Source organism: Branchiostoma floridae, chromosome 12, assembly GCF_000003815.2.
Source record: "Branchiostoma floridae strain S238N-H82 chromosome 12, Bfl_VNyyK, whole genome shotgun sequence".
Classification (NCBI taxonomy): Eukaryota; Metazoa; Chordata; class Leptocardii; order Amphioxiformes; family Branchiostomatidae; genus Branchiostoma; species Branchiostoma floridae.
Window position 1 is genome coordinate 2,035,372 of NC_049990.1, and position 20,686 is coordinate 2,056,057.

Here is a 20,686-nt window from a genome sequence, read left to right on the forward strand (position 1 = left end):
CATGTATTACAGGTTTGCGATATGGTTTAGCCTGCGTCCACGGGCGCTGCCATTTTGGTTGCCATTGGTGTATGATGGGAAGGGGTATTGCAATTTTGATTTTAGGCCACAGCAAGTAAATTTTATGGATGACATGCTCCGCAGACTGCAAAAATAGTGCGGTAGGGAAAAAAAAAAACATGATGGGTGAAAAAAAAAGATGGCTACATTTTCAAAAATAGGCACCATAAAGTTGTGATGACTGTTGCAAAAAGAATTAAAGGAACAAAACATGGTATCAGAGCCAACAGGGCATTCATTCCTGTATTTAAGACATGTACTGGCGTGGTAAAAGACACACTAGTGTAATAGACTGGCATCACCAACAAAGTTGGTTCCACACTCATAGCTTCCATATTGATGTCACTTTTACAACTATCCAATAAGTCTTTATTTAACACTGTTTAGGTGTTGGGGAAATGAAATGATTAGATATTCGGCCTCTAGTGACTTTCAAAGAAAATGCAGCAAGACTTCCGGTCTTGGTATCTCGTATGCTGAATATCTCGTGTTCTATTGGTTGGCATGATAAGTAACTGGGAATTTTCTATATTTAAGCTAAGAAATTCAATGTGAAAGAAAAACTACAAATGTACATTCTTTTTTGAACTGTTTATTTCAGAATCACTGTTAACAAAATAGATAAATGCAAACTGTCAAAATCAACAACAAAGATAGTTAGTAATCAATAAAGTGAACTTATCATACTAAATTCTAAAACTTCTGCTAGTCTTTTGCTATATCATCTAAATTCAAACTACAAGCCTAAAACATATATATATATACACATGTAACATTGAGGTACTATTCAAAGAAGAACAGGAAAATAATACTAGTACATTTATCATCATCGTCGGTTATATATTCACTCGTAAGGGTTAACTCATTCCCCTTGTACTCAACAAATTGCAACTGTTCCTCATTTGTCAATGAATGTACAAAAACAATGTTAGCTTTAGCTTACAAAATAATGTTAAGTTTGTTCTACGAAGATCATAAAAGAAAGGAAATCATCGTGAATACAATACGCTTCCAACAAAACAAACACCTTCGAAACTAACTTCTAAAAACCACAACCAACTATTCATGTGAAATCAAAACTACTTCCATAACTGTAATTTTTCACCTGTCCAAATCAAGATTTTCAAAATTTGTCCTTTAATGCAAATAGAACATGACTAAAACCTGTTGCCTCAAAAACAAAAACTGAAGCGACTTTACTGACAACGTGCTGACAAGGCAGGTAAGTCTTCAGAACTAACAGCCAGGGCTCGAAATACTGGGGTTTTGTGCACCCAGGTGCACCCAAAATTGGAGCTGTGCACCCAATGTTTTTCTGTGGGTGCACTATTTTGATAGGCTTATGTATGTTAAGATGTCAGTATGCTAAGTAAACACCATATTCTTGACATCTGTGTGTAAGAAAGATAATAAAATGACTGTCATAGTACTTCCGATTTCTGAAGAGCTCCGTTCAAATTACTAATTTAGTAGGTTTGCAATTATATTATTCTGATATTCTACTTTATTTTCTGTGGTGCACCCAAAATTATTTTGGTGCACCCAATTGTCTTGTTTGGGTGCACCAGTGCAACTATTCCCAAAAATGAATTTCGAGCCGTGAACAGCTGACTAAAATGTCTTATTCACTTTCCCAAGGTTCACTACACATGGGTTACACCAGCAGCTGGCTGAACTGGCTGCTGCACTTCTCACGCCTTTGCCTTTTCCCCTGTGAGTCCGCATGTGTCTCTTCAGATTATCCAGCTGACTAAACTGCCTGCTGCACTCCTCACATCTGTAGGGTTTCTCTCCCGTGTGAGTCCGCATGTGTTTCTTCAGACTATCTAGCTTACTGAACTGCCTGCTACACTCCTCACACCTGTATGGTTTCTCCCCTGTATGAGTCCGCATGTGAATCTTCAGATCACCCAGCTGACTGAACTGTCTGCTGCACTCCTCACACCTGTATGGTTTCTCCCCTGTGTGAGTCCGCATGTGAGTCTTCAAATGACCCAGCTCACTAAACTGTCTGCTGCACTCCTCACATCTGTAGGGTTTTTCACCTGTGTGAGTCCGCATGTGAGTCTTCAAATGACCCAGGTTGCTAAACTGCCTGCTGCACTCTTCACAATTATGAGGTTTCTCTCCTGTGTGAGTCCGCATGTGAGTTTTCAGATGACCCAACTCATTGAACTGCCTGTTGCACTCCTCACACCTGTAGGGTTTCTCACCCGTGTGAGTCCGCATATGAATCTTTAGATGACCCAGCTGACTGAACTGCCCACCGCACTCCTCACACCTGTAGGGTTTCTCACCCGTGTGACTCCGCATGTGAATCTTCAGAGAATACAATCGACTGAACTGGCTACTGCACTCCTCACATCTGTAGGGTTTCTCCTTTGTGTGAGTACGAATGTGTCTTTTCAGTACACCCAGCTCACTGAACTGCCTGCTGCACTCCTCACACCTGTACAGTTTCTCACCTGTGTGAGTCCGCATGTGAGTCTTCAGATTACGAAGATCACTAAACTGCCTGCTGCACTCTTCACATTTGTAAGGTTTCTCCCCGGTGTGAGTGCGCATGTGGATTTTCAGACTATTCAGCTCATTGAACTGCCGGCTGCACTCCTCACATCTGTAGGGTTTCTCACCGGTGTGAGTCCGCATGTGTTTCTTTAGATGACCCAGCTGACTGAACTGCATGCTGCACTCCTCACACCTGTAGGGTTTCTCTCCTGTGTGAGTCCGCATGTGCTGCTGCAAACTTCCCAGCTCATTGAACTGCCTGCTGCACTTCTCACACATGTAAGGTTTTTCACCTGTGTGAGTCCGCATGTGAGTATTCAGATGATGGAAAAGACTGAACTGCCTGCTGCACTCCTCACACCTGTAGGGTTTCTCACCTGTGTGAGTCCGCATGTGAGTATTCAGATTACCCAGCTGACTGAACTGCCCACCGCACTTTTCACATCTGTAGGGTTTCTCCCCTGTGTGGGTCCGCATGTGTCTCTTCAAATCACTCAGCTGACTGAATTGTCTGCTGCACTCTTCACACTTGTAGGGTTTCTCCCCAGTGTGAGTCCGCAAGTGAGTCTTCAGATGACACAGTTGACTGAACTGCTTGCTGCACTCCTCACACCTGTAGCGTTTCTCCTGTCGGTCAGATCTCACAGACGAATCCTTTTTTGCCTTTCTCCTGACGTCACCCAAACTCTGGGCACTGCTTGTTGTCGACATCCTCCTAGATCTTGTGCAACTTCTGTACAGACAACAGAAACGATAAGAGTTGCTTCATCGTAAATTCACCCATAGTCTTCATGCTTCATCCTTAGGTCAGATATAGTTCGCAATACTTTCAGTAAGGTGTAGTGAGCGGCGCTTTAATCTCCAAGCAGATCTTGCGGTGAAATAAAACTCCTCTGACGGCTAAACTCCTTCCCCAGATTCTGATACTATCTCATGCCACCGCAAGGTCTGCTAGGAGATTAGTTAATCTTAACACTGACACAGAATTTTCATGAAAAAAAGAAGCAACGAATAGAATTCTGCCAAATTATATGCCGAAATCACTGCAAATTACAAGCTGAAATGAGCTGTCGAGAACATGGTCTACAGTCTAACCCTTTGGATTTTGCGGCCTTCCTTGGATTTTGTCATTAAAAAACAGGTTTCTAGAGATTAACGTGTGGGAAAGGGGACCGACATCGCTATTCTTTACGGGCATAACAGTATGACAAAAACAAAGGAGTATGACTTTTGACACCATAACGGCATACGCCACCGAAAGCTCATAGCTACAATAGTTAGACTTAGAAACAAAACAAAAATGGTGATCTCTCAAATTCTAACCGTTTTCTCAGCAAACTATGTGGCGTCAGTCGGTCAATCTTCACCGAAATGAGTTTTTTTTTTTGCTAATCAAAACTGTCTTCGGAAAAAATAAGGAGAAAACCTTGAATTTGAAACCGTAAATGCGAAAACACGTCTGTAGGGCAGTTACTGAACCTCCCCGTAAAGTAAGGAACACGCCATGATAGACACCAGATGTGGAATGGACAGTTTTCGGAACGAGGGCGGACCGAGGGGTTTGCAGTATACCGTTCATATCTCAACTGCGCCCTTCATACCAGCAAGACGTTTCTTAACACCAATGAACACTACAAAACTTCCTTTCAAATTATCCATACACGTTAGCAAACCTACAGTTCCACTCGTTTTAACGGTAACAACGCTATGAATTCATATAAGAAAGACCCTGCTGTAAACCCCTACAGGGCCCCAACATTTGTTTACGTTATCTTCAGCCTTCCCGCTCGCTTCCTCTGTGTAAATTGAATAAACAGTGCGACAGAAAGTTTCCTGTAGTCTAGGTGAGGAAACAGCAAAGCTACAAAGGAACATGTGCACCAAAGATTATGGTCTACTCTAACTTTCAGCACTCACACTCACAGAAGGTAGAAAGTTTGGACCTGAGTTACCAGTTGACGAGACCCCTCCCAAAATCACGACACGCTTCTGCTTCAAATCTACAGAGATTTTGGAGTCAAAATACAACACATCGTCTTACCTGAACAAACTTGAACCCTAGTCTTGCACAGAAACACCGTCAGGTTGTCTCTAAAGCCGCGAAAGCTGTGGTATTTGCTCCGGAAGGACGGGAACTTCTCCGAACCTGCTCTCGACCTCGCCACGTCGAGTAAACAGGAAGTCGCAGTGGAGATAACCCGGAAGTATTCTGCGATCATGGGTCAGACATCATGTCCTGATTACTCAGCAATTGTCGCGGTATTGCATTCTCTAAGCAGAGGTGTGGCTCCGAATGTTTTTGACGTATTTCTAGGCGTCTTGTTGGGATTTCTATTTCGGTCCCTTTTCTTGGAGTCCGCCAACCAAACATGGCCGGACATGAAGAAATGTAAGAAAATAGCCCGACAAAACACCGTAAAACACGTTTAAAACAGTTGAAATTCTGCTTGAAGAGCGAATACTTTATTGTCGCGATAACATGGAGAATAACCAGGAAATGATGTTTGACCCATGATCATAGCCAGAGCCGAACCTCTGCTCAGCTGAATGCAGAGCCCATTGTATACTAGTAACATTAAGGACTCAAGCCACACCCCGGCTCTGTGAAATCGGCCGTAAGGAGGACCATAAAACAGAGATTGTGTCTTTATCAAACACTGATGTAGTGTTGGGAAAATGAAAGAATCAGGAAACTAGTGACTTTCAAAAATACTGCATCAGTACTTCTGGTCTTGGTATGTCGTCTGCTAGATAACGTCTTCTTTTGGTTTGACTGAGAAGTAAATGGAAATTTCCTATACTTCTAATGGCTAACAGATTCAATGTGAAAGAAAAGCTACATGTTTATTTTCAAACTGTTCATTTCAAAGCAACTAATAACAAAACAAGTAAATATCAACATTAACAACAAAGATAGTTACTAATCAGGAGACTGATCTTATCTTAAAACATTTTTTTACACTTCTGCTATTTTCTTATTCTCTTATCAGTTAACCAAAACTGCAAGTCTAAAATTAATGTTAAAAAACATAGCTATTTCTAGTAAAGTACAATAACAATGGTTTTATTATAACAGGTTGTATGTTAGTAGCAATAGAGGTACTATTTCCCTTTTAGACATTATATAGCTACGGTTGAAATTTCAATAAGGTACAAAAGCAATTCTAGTAGTACGTTTGTTACAAAACCAAAACAAAAAAAATATGAATTTACCATCATACAAGTCAAAAGATAGGAATCAAAATAAAAACACAATGCGCTTCCAACAAAACATCTTAAAAGCAAAATTCTACATTTTCCTTGTGGACAGACCTAGCTACTGTGTGTAAATATTTCCATAAAGATACAAAAACGAACAAGTTCCAGTTAAGTTCTAGTTTGCTACTTAATAGAAGTTACTAACCAGGAAAAAAACTTGAACATGATACAAAATACACATCCAATAAAAGTACCATCTTGGAAACTTAGCTCTAGAAAACCGAGGGTAACTGAACTTCTCTATTTACATATTTTATTAGGATCAAAATGAACCACATAACAGAAAAGGCTGGCAGCTCAAAAACACGAACGAAACAGGCTTTGCCGACACCGTGTCAGTGCATGTAACTAATTATGTCAAACCGCTGACTTAACTATCAGATCTGATTCACTTCCCCACCTGCTGGCTTCATTAGTACTCCTCACACCTGTCTCTCACCAAACTGACGTCATGACTGAAATGTTTAACTTCTCACACTTGTACAAATTCTGTTGTGTGAGTTACCATGTGTTTCTTCAGGCTATACAACAGATTGAACCGCCTACTGCACACCTCACACGTGTAGGGTTTTTCCCCTGTGTGAGTCCGTATGTGAGTCTTTAGATGTCCCAACTCATTGAACTGCTTGCTGCACTCCTCACATCTGTAGGGTTTCTCACCTGTGTGAGTCCGCATGTGAGCCTTCAGATGGCACAGCTGGCTGTATTGTCTGCTGCACTCCTCACACCTGTAGGGCTTTTCCCCTGTATGAGTCCGCTTGTGTCTCTTCAGATGACCAAGTCGACTGAACTGCCTGCTGCACTCCTCACAATTGTACGGCTTCTCACCGGTGTGAGTCCGAATGTGTTCCTCAAGATGACCCAGTCGACTAAACTGCCTGTTGCACTCCTCACACTTGTAGGGTTTCTCCCCTGTGTGAGTCCGCATGTGTTTCTTCAGGTCATCAAGGTCACTAAACTGCCTGCTGCACTTCTCACATCTGTAGGGTTTCTCCCTTGTGTGGGTCAGCATGTGAGTCTTCAGATTACCTAGCTGACTAAACTGCCTGCTGCACTCCTTACATTTGTAGGGTTTCTCCCCTGTGTGAGTCCGCAGGTGTTTCTTCAGAGAATCCAGCTGACTGAACTGCCTGCTGCACTCCTTACACCTGTAGGGTTTCTCACCTGTATGTGTCCGTATATGTATCTTCAAGTGTCCCAACCGACTAAACTGCTTGCTGCACTCCTCACACGTGTAAGGTTTCTCCCCTGTGTGAGTCCGAATGTGTCTCTTCAGCTTACCAAACCGACTGAACTGCCTGCTGCACTCCTCACAAATGTACGGCTTCTCACCGCTGTGAGTCATCCTGTGTGCCTTTAGATGATGGAACAAACTGAACTGATTGCTGCATTCTTCACACCTGTAGGGTTTCTCACCAGTGTGAGTCCGCATGTGAGCCTTCAGATTACTCAGCTGACTGAACTGCCTGCTGCACTCCTCACACCTGTAGGGTTTCTCCCCTGTGTGAGTCTGCATGTGAGTTTTCAGAGTATCCAGCCGTCTGAACTGCCTGCTGCACTCCTCACACTTGTAACATTTCTCCCCTCTGACAGATCGCACAAAGGAATCTTTTTTCACCTTTCTCCTGACGCCACTCAAACTCTGGACACTGCTTGTTACGACATCGACATCCTTCTAGATCTTGTGCAACTTCTGTAGAGACAATAGGAACGATCATGTTAGAAATGTTTAATTTAACAAAGCTATCTTAGTATTTGGTCCTCAATGCATTGATTTTTCAATGAGGCGAAGTGAGGTGAGATGACTGGTCAAAACGCGGTTTAGGTTTGCCACAGAAACACATTTCGTATGGGAAAGAGAAGGAACGAATACTAGCACTAGTAGGATTCTGCCGAATCTCACGCAGAAATCACAGCAGATCACAGCATTGAGGACATTTAGAAGCGTAAATGCCCTGGCGACAACCTGATCTGCAGTCTGACCCTTTGGATTTCGCGGTCTTCCTTGGATTTTGTCATGAAAAACTTTTTTTACTTTGTGACTGGAGGGTAACCTCCGTCGACAAAGTATTGTGAACGGTTTATGCGTTGAGTGTTCGCACCTTTATCTCTATGTTCCGTTTGCCCCATTCGTATGTGGTTTGGCATGTCGTTTATACTCCGTTGCGAAATGATGCACATTCCTTTCTTTTCGCGGTAGCGTTGTTATAATCAATGTAATAATATCAGAAATCACCCCTACAAAATGTACGTCTTTCGGTGTATTGGTCCAAGTCTGTGTTATCTAGGCCTTGCGGTAATTGGATACTGTCAAGCAGATGTTGCGTGATTTGCGTGTTTTGTGCACGTCGTGTTGTCAGCTGTTCACAGCTGTCGCTGTTTATAGGGCACACATCGGTGTTTGGGCTGCTCATTGGAAATCATGTTAAAATACACGGAATGAAGGTATGAAAAAAGCACTAACCCACATTTCAATCTTATAAATTCTTCTCAGTTCTCCACAAGAAAGTCACTTGGGTCTATTTTATAACCATTCAAAGAAAACAGGGGGTTGTTCGGCTCATTCTCCGAGAAAAGCTCGCTCTATGAAAGAAACCTCACCTTTGACCCCAGTTCACCCAATAACTAGTTATTATTGCTTGCTTAAGGCGAATTCTTCCAGTCTCGAGTTGTGATGGCAGTCCACATGTCTCTGTCAATCATTACTTGATGTAGGTTGTCAACTTCAAGGCCAGTGTCTTGCTTGAGCATGTCTATTTATTCTAGTTATTATTATCATTCTCATCATCATTATTATTTTGTCGTCCGCTCTCCACTATTCAAAAAGGGGGACAAGTCTGACCCTGCTAACTACCGCCCAGTGTCATTAACATCTGTACCATGTAAAATGCTAGAGAAGATTATATCCAAGAGGATTACTGAGCACATGAGGACAAATAACTTTACCTGTGACCAGCAGCACGGTTTTTCCAAAGGCAAGTCTACTGTCACTAACCTACTCGAAGCCTTGGATGTTTGGACAGAAGCGCTAAGTCACGGTCTACCCGTTGACGTTATTTTTCTGGACTATGCAAAAGCCTTCGATACAATGCCACACATGCGTCTATTGAAGAAGATCGAGTCCCTAGGAATTAAGGGTGCATTACTTGGCTGGATCAAGAATTTCCTCACATGCAGAAGGCAGAGAGTCTCAGTAAATGGGGTCACATCAAGTTGGAAACCAGTAACCAGTGGCGTTCCACAAGGAAGCGTACTGGGACCACTCTTATTTACGATCTTTATCAGCGATATACAAATCCAGCTACACAACTTCGTCTCCCTATTCGCTGACGACACAAAGATCTACGCAGCATGCTACAACTGTGTGACAACCATTCGAGGTGCTTACAAGCAGATCTAGACACTCTTCACATGTGGTCAGTCAATATGCAAATGAGGTTTCATCCAGACAAATGCAAATCAATGCACATGGGGAAGGGAAATCAAGGACATAAATACAGTCTGGCAGACGCAGAAAGAGTAGTACACATCCTGAAAGATACACGGGAGGAAAAGGACCTAGGTGTTCTAATCGACAACAAATTGAGCTTCAGTTCACACACACAGACTCAAGTAACAAAGGCAAACAGAGTACTTGGAATTATAAAACACACGTTTAAATATCTCGACACGGAAACATTCCTACTACTCTACAAAAGCCTGGTGAAACCGCATTTAGAGTACGCAACTGTGATCTGGAGTCCTAAAACCAAGAGAGACTGTGATCTAGTTGAAAGGGTCCAGAGAAGAGCCACACGTATAGTGGAATCTATCTCACACCTCCCGTACTCAGAGAGGCTCAAAGCGTTACAGCTTCCTACCCTTCTCTTCCGGCGACAACGTGCAGATATGATTATGTTGTACAAAATTGCACATGGGATGGTGAGCTTGAGGACGGATAGTCATTGCAACATATGCGACAGGGCGATGTTTATTCCTAGCTACGCCACAAACACCAGAGGTCATCCTTACAAGTACCAAATACAAGACGCCAGAGGACCTAGAACAAACTTTTTCCCTTCAAGATGTACACCCACATGGAATGGTCTCTCTGTGAGAACTGTAACAAGCAGTACCGTCAACACCTTTAAAGGAAGACTGAAGGAGGAATGGAAGCACCACCCAAACCAGTTTGAGTACACATTCTCCTATTAACCACATGAGTCATGAAGGAAGGAAGGAAGGAAGGAAGGAAAGAAGGAAAGAAGGAAGGAAGGAAGTAAGAAGGAAGGAATGAATGAAGGAAGGAAGCTTAACCCGTATAACGTATAACGTATGATGTAACGATAACAGCTGACATCGTGGACCAATCAACTGTTTCTATTATTTCGGACAAATTTTGTTCTACTTTGAGTATCATAATTATCTCAAATTTATGATAAAATTACGGCAACATCTGATGCTGCGGGCCAATGGTTGTTGTTTTTCAGAGGAATGTAACAGTGTGGTTGTTGATAAAAAATAAACACAATGTCACACACCACTGAAAACAACACAATTGACAGACCATAATTACGTCACAAGAAAAAACAAACAAAGGAGGTGACTTTTGACACCATACCGGCATACGCCACCGAAACCTCATAGCTACAATAGTTAGAAACAAACAAAAATGGTGATCTCTCAAATTCTTACCGATTTCTCCGCAAAATATGTGGCGTCAGTCGGTCAATCTTCACCGAAATGAGTTTTGTTTGCTAATCAAACTGTCTTCGGAAAAAATAAGGAGAAAACCTTGAATTTTAAACCCTAAATTTGAAAACACGTCTGAAGAGCAGTTACTGAACCTCCCCGTAAAGTAAGGAGCACGCCATGATGAACACCAGATGTGGAATGGCGGCCGGCCAAGGGGCAGACAGAGGGGTTTGCTGTATACCGTTCATATATCAACTGCGCCCTTCAAGCAAATAAAACGTTTCTGTACACTAATTAACACTTATCTGCACTTGAAAATGAACCTTAACGAACCCGCAATTTCACCCATTTCAGTGCTCAATGGTTACAACCTAAATAATTCTCAAAAGAAAGACCCCCGGTAAACCCCTCGTAAGCCCTAAATGTTGTTTACGTTATCTTCTGTCCTCCTCCTCTTCCTTGCTTCCCTGTGTGAATTTGAAATATACATTTCCTCCATAATTTTTGGGCGAGAAAACGGGAAAGCTACGAAAGGACATTTGTATCACTTCCTTCTGCAAGCTATAGTCAATTTTTTAACACTCACAGAAGGAGCTGACAGAAGACAGAAAAATGCAGATCTTGAGATACCAGTTGACGGGCCCCTACCAAATCCAAAATCACGACACGCTTCAGTTTTCTGTCAGATCTACAGAGATTTTGGAGTCAAAATACACAAGATCGTCTTACCTGAACAAACTTGAACCCTTGTCTTGCACAAAAACACCAGTAGGTTGTCTCTAAAGCAGCTTACTTTGTGATTTTAGTATCGGAAGGACGGGAACTTTTCCAAACCACTGTCCCTCTCGACTCTCCGAGTAAACAGGAAGACGGCGTCATGTGACCCGGAAGTAATCTATTGTTCTGGGTCAAACATCATCCCCTGGTTACCCAATACTTGTCGCGACATCGCTCAGCTGAATGCTGAGATTGAAGTAATGAGGATATAATTTAGAAGAGTCAATTGTCTAACTTGAGAAATAATGTTACATGCATTACAGGTTTTCGACATGGTTTAGCCGGCGTCCACGGGCGCTGCCATTTTGGTTCCCAGTGGTGTATGATGGGAATGGGTGTTGCAACTTCGATGTGTTTATATGGACATGGAATGTTATGAGCGTGTCGTTGCGGTCTTGTCGGATATAAAGGGACGGCAGCCACGACGATAAATGTTTGGTCTGTTTTATGGTGGCATGGCGTTTTTAATCCCTGCTGACTACTGTCCGCATACATTACCAACCGTCAGGAGCGTTGTAGACGCACATTACAGCTTCTAGCCACAGACCGGCTCTGTGATATTGAGTATTGGTGGATAATCCTACAGAGATCGTTTGTACATTAACACTGTTCAGGTGTTGGGGAAATGAAATGATTAGATAATCGGTCCCTAGCGACTTTCAAAGTTACTGCTGCAGGACTTACCGTCTTGGTATCTCATGTACTATATATCCCGTGTTCTATTGCCTGGCATGATAAGTAAATGAGAATTTCCAACGTTTCTTATGTGCTATCAAATTCAATGTGAATAAAAACTACATGCATGGTTCCAACTATTTATTTGAAACAACTTTTTTTAACAAAATGGATGGATACAAACTATTACAGTCGATAACAAAGATAGATATTAATAAGTAAAGTGAACTTATACTACAAGAGTATTGGTCTATTGTTCTATACAAAGTATCACAATAAACAACTAAGATAATAACTAATAAGGAAAATTAACTTATCTTACAAAATCATAAACACCTTTATTGGTCTACTGTTCTCCCATCCAACTGCAAGTCTGAAATCTATAAAGTTACGGAACAGAGCTAGAGATACTATTCCTAGGAGAAAAGGAAAATAACAAGTTCACTACTCCTCTTCTTTTTAGATATTGACTTGGTACTGTTCAATAAATGTCGATAAAGGTACAAAAACTAGCTTCGAAGTTAAGTTCTAGTTCTACTTTACAAATCAGTGTTAGTTTCTAGCTTAGTTACAAAAAATGTTACGTTCTATTTACAAAAGGCATGTTACTTTCAGTTCTACTTCATTAGCAAACTATGCACCTTTACAGGAATTGCAAAACAGTATACAAACTTCAAGAATCTAAATATAGTACACATGCAACAAAACTGCCATCTTGGAAACTAAATTCTAGAATACAACGGGAAACTTAACTTCACCATTTAGATGGGATCAAAATTAATGAATCCTACAACAGAAATGGCTGGCGTCTCAAAGACACGAACTGAACTTGCTTTACTGACAACATGTCAGTGCATGTAACTTTTCAGGGTCAACCGCTGAGTAAACTGTCGGATCTGGTTCATTTCCCCACCTGATGGCTACATTAGTACTCCTCACACCTGTCTCTCACCTGTATGAGTCTTCCAGTACTGACTGAAATGCTAACTTAACTCCCTCACACTTGTTCAAGTTCATTTGTGAGTTACCATGTGTTTCTTTAGTCTGTACTGCCGACTGAACTGCTTGCTGCACTCCTCACACTTGTAGGGTTTCTCACCTGTGTGAGTCCGCAAGTGCGTCTTCAGACTACCAAGCTCACTAAACTGCCTGCTGCACTCCTCACACCTGTAGGGTTTTTCCCCCGTGTGAGTCCGCATGTGTCTCTTCAAATTTTCTAACAGACTGAACTGCCTGTTACATTCCTCACATTTGAAAATTTTATCACCTGTGTGAGTCCGCATGTGAGAATGAAGGTTACACTGCACACTGAACTGCCTGCTACACTCCTCACATCTGTAAGGTTTCTCCCCTGTGTGAGTCCGCATGTGTTTCTTCAAATGATCCAGCTGACTAAACTGGCTACTGCATTCCTCACATGTGTAGGGTTTCTCTCCTGTATGGGTCCGCACATGTCTCTTCAGATCACTTAGCTGACTAAACTGCCTGCTGCACTCCTCACACCTATACGGTTTTCTCTCCTGTATGAGTCCGCATGTGGGTCTTCAGATGATGGAAAAGACTGAACTGTCTTCTGCACTCCTCACACCTGTAGGGTTTCTCACCTGTGTGAGTCCGCATGTGACCCTTCAGATGACCCAGCTCACTGAACTGCTTGCTGCACTCCTCACACTTGTAAGGTTTCTCCCCTGTGTGAGTCCGCATGTGAGCCTTTAGATTACCCAGCTGACTGAACTGCTTGTTGCACTCCTCGCACCTGTAGCGTTTCTCCTCCCCGACAGATCGCACAGAAGAACCCTTTTTCGCCTTTCTCCTGACGTCACCCGAACGCTGGGCACTGCTTGTTGTCGACATCCTCCTTGATCTTGTGTAACTTCTGTAGAGACAATATTAACGATTATGTAAGAGATCAATAGTTATTACTTTTACAAAGAAGACTAATATATGTTTCTAATGTATGTGTGTTTGTGCGTGTTTGTATGTACATATATGTACATGTATGTATGTGCATGTGAACAAACAAACAAACTGTGAATGTATATATGTGTGTGTGTGTTTGTGTGAGTGAATGTAGAGTTATGTGCCGGAATAACCCATTAGGTACAGGTACTTGTGTGTACGTGTGGGCATGTGTGTGTGTGTGTGTGTGTGTGTGTGTGGTTGTGCACGTGTGCGTGTATGTGTGTGTGAGTATATATGTATGTGTGTGTGTACATGTGTGTGTGAGTATATATGTATGTATGTATGTATGTATGTTTGTGTGTGTTTGTGTGTAGAGTTGTGTGCCGGAATAGCCCAAAATACAGGAACCCTGGTGTGTCATATATAAGCCATACTTTGTACCTTGTACAATTGTTGTGCAATTAAGTTATTATTATACGCGAGGCTCGGGCGATTGCCGCAGAATCGTCTTCCGATCGATTTTCGCCAAATGTGACAGAGGTATAACGAGCATAACAATAGCACAAAAACAAAGGAGTCACTCAGTGTGTTTGTTGACGCTAGACGTCACCCCACGCTAGAAGCTACAGTGAAAACACAGAAATTGTGAATCTCTCGAATCCTTATCTATTTCTCGATAAAATATGTGACATCACCGGTCAAACTTCAGCTATTTTTGTTCCCAATTGTCCCAAAAAGTACAAAGAGAAACCATTTTGAAAACACGTCTAAGCATCAGTAACTGAACCTCCCCGTAAAATATCAAACACGCCATGATTAACACCAGATGTTAGAAAATGGCGGGGAGTTTCCGGCCCAGGGCGGCCTGAGGGGTTTACAGTATACCGTACATGTATCAATTGCGCCCTTCATACCAGCAAGACGTTTCTCAGAACACTGAACAATGAACACGGGAAAATGACTCTGCAAATGTAAATACACGTATACACACTTGCATTCCACTCATTTTTACAACGATTACAACGCCACAAATTCATTTAAAAAAAAGATCATCTATAAACCCCTGAAGGGCCCAAGAATTTTGTTTACGTTATTTTCTGTCTTCTTTCTCACTTCCCCATGTGAACTTTGAATAACCATTGATAGAAAATTTCCTCCATTTTAGACGAGGAAACGGCAAAGCTACAAAGGAATATGTGTATCACTTCCTTCTGCAGATTATGGTCTGTTTTTAACACCCAACGAAGGCAGCAAAATGGAGCTGAGTTTAATACCAGTTGACGGAACCGAGGACTCCTACCATAATCACGACGCTTCGGCTTTCTGTCAACTCTTTCTCTAACCTCCTTGGTCAAATCTACAGAGATTTTGGAGTCAAAATACAACAAATCGTCTTACCTGAACAAACTTGAACGCTAGTCTTGCACAGAAACACTAGTAGGTTGTCTCTAAAGTCGCTTAATATTTTGTGATTTTTTCTTCGAAAGGACGGGAACTTTTCCCAACCGCTGTCACTCTCGACTTGCCGAGAAAACAGCAAGAACGCGTCATGTGACCCGGAAGTATTCTATTGTTCTGGGGGGGTCAGACATCATCTCCTGGTTATCCAACAGTTGTCGCGACATCGCTCAGCTGAATGCTGAGATTGTAGCAATGAGGATATAATTTAGAGGAAGCAATTGTATAACTTGAGAAATGATATAACATGTATTACAGTTTGCGATATAGTTTAGCCTGCGGTCACGGGCGCCGCCATTTTTTTTTCGATTGGTGTATGATGGGAATGGGTGTTGCAATTTCGATGTGTTAATATTAGCGTGGAATGTTATGAGCGTGTTGTTGCGGACTTGACGGATATAAAGGGACGGCAACCACAACTATAAATGTCTGGTCTGTTTTATGGTGTCATGGCGTTGTTTAATCCCTACTGACTACCGTCCGCATACATTACCAACCGTCAGGAGCGTTGTAGACGCACATTGAAGCTTCCAACCACAGACCGGCGCTGTGATAATGAGTATTGTTGGATAATCCTAAAGAGAGAGAGTGTGTATTAACACTGTTCAGGTGTGTATATTAACATATAATGATCAGATAATTGGCTCCTAGTGACTTTCAAGAAACTGCAGCAGGACTTCATATCTGGTGTTCTAGATTTCTCGCCTTGATGATAAGAACATGTGATCTTCCTATACTTCTCATGTGGTAACAAATTTAATGTGAAATAAAAACTACATGCTTGGTTTCTAACTGTTTATTAAAACACGTAAACAAAATTAGTAAATGTGTAATATCAAAATCAACAACAAAACTATATATAAGTAAACTAAACTTGTCTAAGAAAAGCATAACTGATTCTTCTCGTTCATTGTTCTTGTATCTGAAGTGAAACCGTGGTCCTAAATTACCAACCTACTTAACTGTTTACAAAGATACGAAAGCGAACTAACATAATTACCAGCAAATATAGACAGTAACTAAATACTAGAATGGACTTGTCAAAATTCGAGACACCTATACTATCCGTTTTTGTAATCCTAGCTTAACTATATAGAAATTACAGTAGAAGCCTAAAATATAAAACGTTATGGAACATAGCTAGAAATACTATTCCAAATGAGGCACATGATTGCTTCTGACCGGGTTTCGCGTCGTTAAGAGGCGACACCTGGTCGGGAGCAGTCCACGTGCTCTCATTAACCACCTGTACATCCTCACCTGTGCATAGAACCTTTTATACGCCCTGCGCCTTTCATTCCCATATGTTGGCCGAGCTACGCCGGAGAGGTCGGGCTTGGTGCTGGTTCGCCTGAGTTCATCGTTTTGGCTAGCTGTGCCCGCCTGCCCTCCCACCCCGCTTCCCGCCTGCCTGCTCGTACGTCCTGCCGGCTCTTTTCAACCCATTCTGCCCGCGTTAGGCGAGGAACTCTACAGGGCCAAGAACTTCAGGAACGCACAGGATTTTGGAGCACACATTTGTGAGGTGACATTAGGAGCGTTTGATTTTTCTTTTTCCCTAGTTTGTGCGGTTTTGCCATGTTTATTTATTTATTTATTTTGACTTCCGTTCGTAAATTGTTCTCGTTTGGTTGACAGTAGTAGTTTCACGAAGTGAGTGGTATTTTCACAGCCGTGCAGGTATGTTATTTCGGTGATAAATGTTTTCGCATTACTTAGTTTGATATGTTAATTTGGTGATTGGCATGCTCGAAGCTTTGGAGTTAAACACGTTTTCGGGGTAATTAGCTCGTATGATGCAGTCGTTTCGGATATTGGCGAATGGTTTGCTCGCAATGCTATGGTTTTAATGTTATGGGACCACAGAGACACATATAAGAAGAGGAAGACATGTGAATTTGGCGAATGGTTTGCTCGCAGTGTTTGGGTTTGATATGGTGGCTGGCCCCACACGTGAATTTGGCGAACTTTGTGCTCGTAGTCTTTGGGTTTGATATATGGTGGCCACAGAAACACAAAGAAGTAGTAGTAGTAGTAGTAGGCATCCTTCCATCTTTGCAGATAATGGAAGTGTTTTTGTTTGATAGGGTGGCCACAGAAGAAAAAAAAAATGTGAATTTGACATGTGAATTTGACGAATTTGTGCTCGTAATCTTTTGGTTGGACATGGTAACCACAGAAACGCAAAGAAGAAGGAGAAAACTTGTGATTTTGGCGAATGGTGTGCTCGCAAAGTTATGGTTTGACTTGGTGCCTGCCAGAACACAAAGAAGAAGAAGTGTGAATTTTTATTGGCGCAGATTGTTATTTGATTTTGGCAAATGCAGTGCTCGCGCCGTTATGATTTGGCATGTGTTTTCGGCAGTTCGACTTCGCATCTTTTACGTAAAACTTGATTTGGATATTGGCCGAGGGTTTGATTGAAATTTTCATGGTGCAGATTGGCGTGTGAATTTGGCGAAGGGTGTGCTCGCAGTGTTATGAATGATTGCAACCGTTAGTTGCATTTTTTGTCGCGCTGGGCTAAGTCGTATCACCTGGCAACATCCATATACTGGTAACGTTGGTAACTTATTCATTTACATTTTTTGTGTGCATTTTTGCGTCTAATCTATACTCAAGTACATGAGGATCCATCCTCTCAGTCTTGCTACGGGCACCGGGGTCACTAAGAACCCTTGACGTTGGTCTGCCCCTAACCAGGGGTTGGTGTTCCGTCCCCGGGCTGACCTTGGTTGGATTGCGATGTGTCGTTTCTAGTAGTAGTCCGGTTAAGCTGCATTGTCATTTTCGTTTGTTTTCTCGTTGGTCGTGCAGACCTACCTGGTGTCTGGTGACAAGTGGCGTCTGTGTTTGGGAGTTTTTAGGGATGTTAAGTTGAATGTTTGGCAGCTCAATCGTAAAGGTCAGCCTTGGGACGGCTCCAACCTTTGCTCTAATTCGTGCAGGAGGTCGATTAAATATACTTTAAGTTGGATACAATCTTTGCTGTCAGAGAGTAGACAAAGAGTTTGTGTTGATGAAAAAGATCAGAATGTGTCCACACTATGAAATACACAGTGATAAGCTGGAAAAAGGACACCCCGAGATAGTTAATGTACCGCAATGTTACTTGTACCCCAATGGAGTTTACGCAGCAGGAAAAGCACTTGGGCATCACCATTGACAGGGAACTGAGTTTCAGTAAGCACATATCTTACTTATGTATTAAGACAAATAAGATTGCAGGACTCATTGGAGAACATTTTGCATTTATAGACAAGGTGGTGTTCTTTCTCCTATATAAGTCACTGGTATTCAACTAGTCAAGAGTACGAGGCTCCAACATGGTCATCCTATACATTGAAGCAGGTCCTGGAACTTGAAAAGATCCGAAAGAGAACAACTAAGAGAGTCCTCGGCCCTAGTAGGTTAACCGTTGAAGAGAGTTTGAAGGCTCTGAAATCACCAACATTGGTCTTTAGGAGGGTCTGCATGCTCTTTTACGTAAGGCGTAGGCAGCCTATTTTATTTCCCGTAATTCGTAGGGAAAACTGTCTCCAGATTAAGAAAAAAGCGCCGATCGAGAAGTAATAGAAGGACACACTTATTCTGTATCAGGGTTATCTCGTGGTGGAATAAGCTACCAAAATCTGTGGTGACATCTCCAAGCGTAAACTGTTCTGAAGAGAGACTGGATAACCACTTGAGGCAACACAGGTCACACTACATCTTAAAAGCCCTGGATAATCTGCAGTTATCAGGGATGACAGTGTTTTGAGAATGAGTGAGTGGCCTAAATAGGAACAGGGGTTCCTACCTTTGCCAGAAGAATTCTATTCTACTCTAATAAATTGTTGGGGTTTCAGTCAAACAGGTGCCAGGTAGCAGTCGTAGGTGGCACTACTAGTGATTGTCTTTCATTGCAGACGGCGTCCTACAAGGGGCCGTGCTCGGACTGTTATATTTCATATTGTACATAGATGACATGCCAAACTACTTAACCACTGAAGGTCAGATAGTACTCTTCAAAGTCGGTTACAAGAAATGTTGTTTTGAATACTGATTGCAACAGTACTGAGAGGTGGCTGGATGGGAATAGACTGACAACTAATGTACCTAGATACGAGTCAAGAAACAGAAGTTTTGAATTTTGTGTTTTCTGCTAGATATCGGGTAGTGGTTTCATTTTTTAATGAATGAATGATTGTAGTCATTTATTGTACATTGTTGGTTAAACGAGCCAAGTACAGGTCGCAACAAGACATAACATGGATTGGTATACTATAATAGTATCACAAATCTACTCTACACAGAAGTTCGGCTTCTTCTCGCGTCTTGGTGATTGTGAAACTGTAGGACTGTATTGGTTTAGCTATGGTTGGTTTGTCAAAGCATATGAGGATTATAAACTTGTCAGTGCTATTCATGTGTCTAAAGTGAGGGAAGCTACTTTCTTTATAAAAAGATAGCGCATTTCTATCTTGTCATACATATCACAATCAACAGTGAAGTGCACGTCATCTTCTACCATGTTTGAAGTACAAAAATGGGCAGACTCTTAAATGAATCATTGCAGGTCCCTACGGTCAAACTCGCATCCGGCCGTAGAAAAAAAAATCTTCTTACATAGGTGTATTTGTTTGGAGGGAATTGCAAGCTGTGGTTAGAGTGGCCACAACTCACCACTCATTTAAGAAACTTCTGAATCCGACTTTTAATCCCTAGGCCCTGTTTTACGATTCGGTGCGGATAACAACTGTGAGAAGTGGTATGATTGTGTTTCTTGCAGGGTGGACTTGTCTTGGTTAGGTATACTAGTATACAAATATTTGTATTGTGTTTAAACTCTATATATGCGTGTACTCAGGGTCTCCCTGGTAAGCAGTGTTTATCCACCCTGATTATGAATACAAATATAGATAAGTTGATTCAGTGTTTGAGGAGCGCGTGCCGTTGCAGGTTCAGGTGTTTAGAATCTTTGGGACACTTAAGGTATGGAATCAGACGTTTGGTTATGAGTATCATCCGAATCTAGGGAGAATGGTCCTGGGAGCGCTTGGCCCTAAGGAGGACGAAGAAATCTTCGTTCTCGTTTTTTACTGCCATTGGCATTTACTAAAGAAGCTAAGTCTCTGCGTAAAACGGTGCATGTTACGGTCGGTTTACCGGCATCGGTTGAAGTTAAGCTGAGCAAGGGGAAGTAAGAGGAATTCCTTGGCTGTGCAGTTCTTGAGAACCCCTTCAGGCTTTAGAAGCGGGATGGGTGCGTGGTATTGGAGTTGCAACTCTAATCGATCTTTGGCAAAGCAGTGCAACAAAATTTTTCGGTTCTGTCTTAGTTCTCCATAATAATTTTAAGGTGACCATTTGTGTATTCGTGCCTCTCCTCCTC

General features: G+C 42.0%; 3 protein-coding genes across 3 annotated transcripts in view; all 3 read right to left on the reverse strand.

Annotated features, from left to right (window-relative positions):
* Positions 1-1,845: 1,845 nt before the first annotated feature.
* LOC118427809 (zinc finger protein 135-like) lies at positions 1,846-15,296 on the reverse strand (the record flags this gene model as incomplete). Its single annotated transcript, XM_035837770.1, has 2 exons — positions 15,253-15,296; positions 1,846-3,301 (listed from the first exon to the last, which is right to left on the reverse strand). A coding segment is annotated over exon 2 (1,434 nt), but the record flags the coding sequence as incomplete, so codon positions are not given.
* LOC118427822 (zinc finger protein 678-like) lies at positions 5,456-7,485 on the reverse strand. The gene has a single exon (XM_035837789.1). The coding sequence runs from the start codon at positions 7,340-7,342 to the stop codon at positions 6,299-6,301; it is 1,044 nt and encodes a 347-aa protein (XP_035693682.1). The 5' UTR covers positions 7,343-7,485; the 3' UTR covers positions 5,456-6,298.
* Positions 13,772-20,686, reverse strand: part of LOC118427958 (zinc finger protein 729-like) — a 64,873-nt gene continuing 57,958 nt past the window's right edge. The window contains exons 7-8 of the mRNA XM_035837926.1: positions 15,198-15,211; positions 13,772-13,828 (exon numbers count right to left, since the gene is read on the reverse strand). Coding sequence (XP_035693819.1) covers positions 13,772-13,828; positions 15,198-15,211 — 71 coding nt within the window. The remainder of the gene's footprint in view (positions 13,829-15,197; positions 15,212-20,686) is intronic.

What these genes read in the sequence shown, in the direction of transcription:
- LOC118427822 (XM_035837789.1), bottom strand. Translation starts at nt 7,342, where the DNA reads ATGCAGACTCACACAGGGGAGAAACCCTACAGGTGTGAGGAGTGCAGC.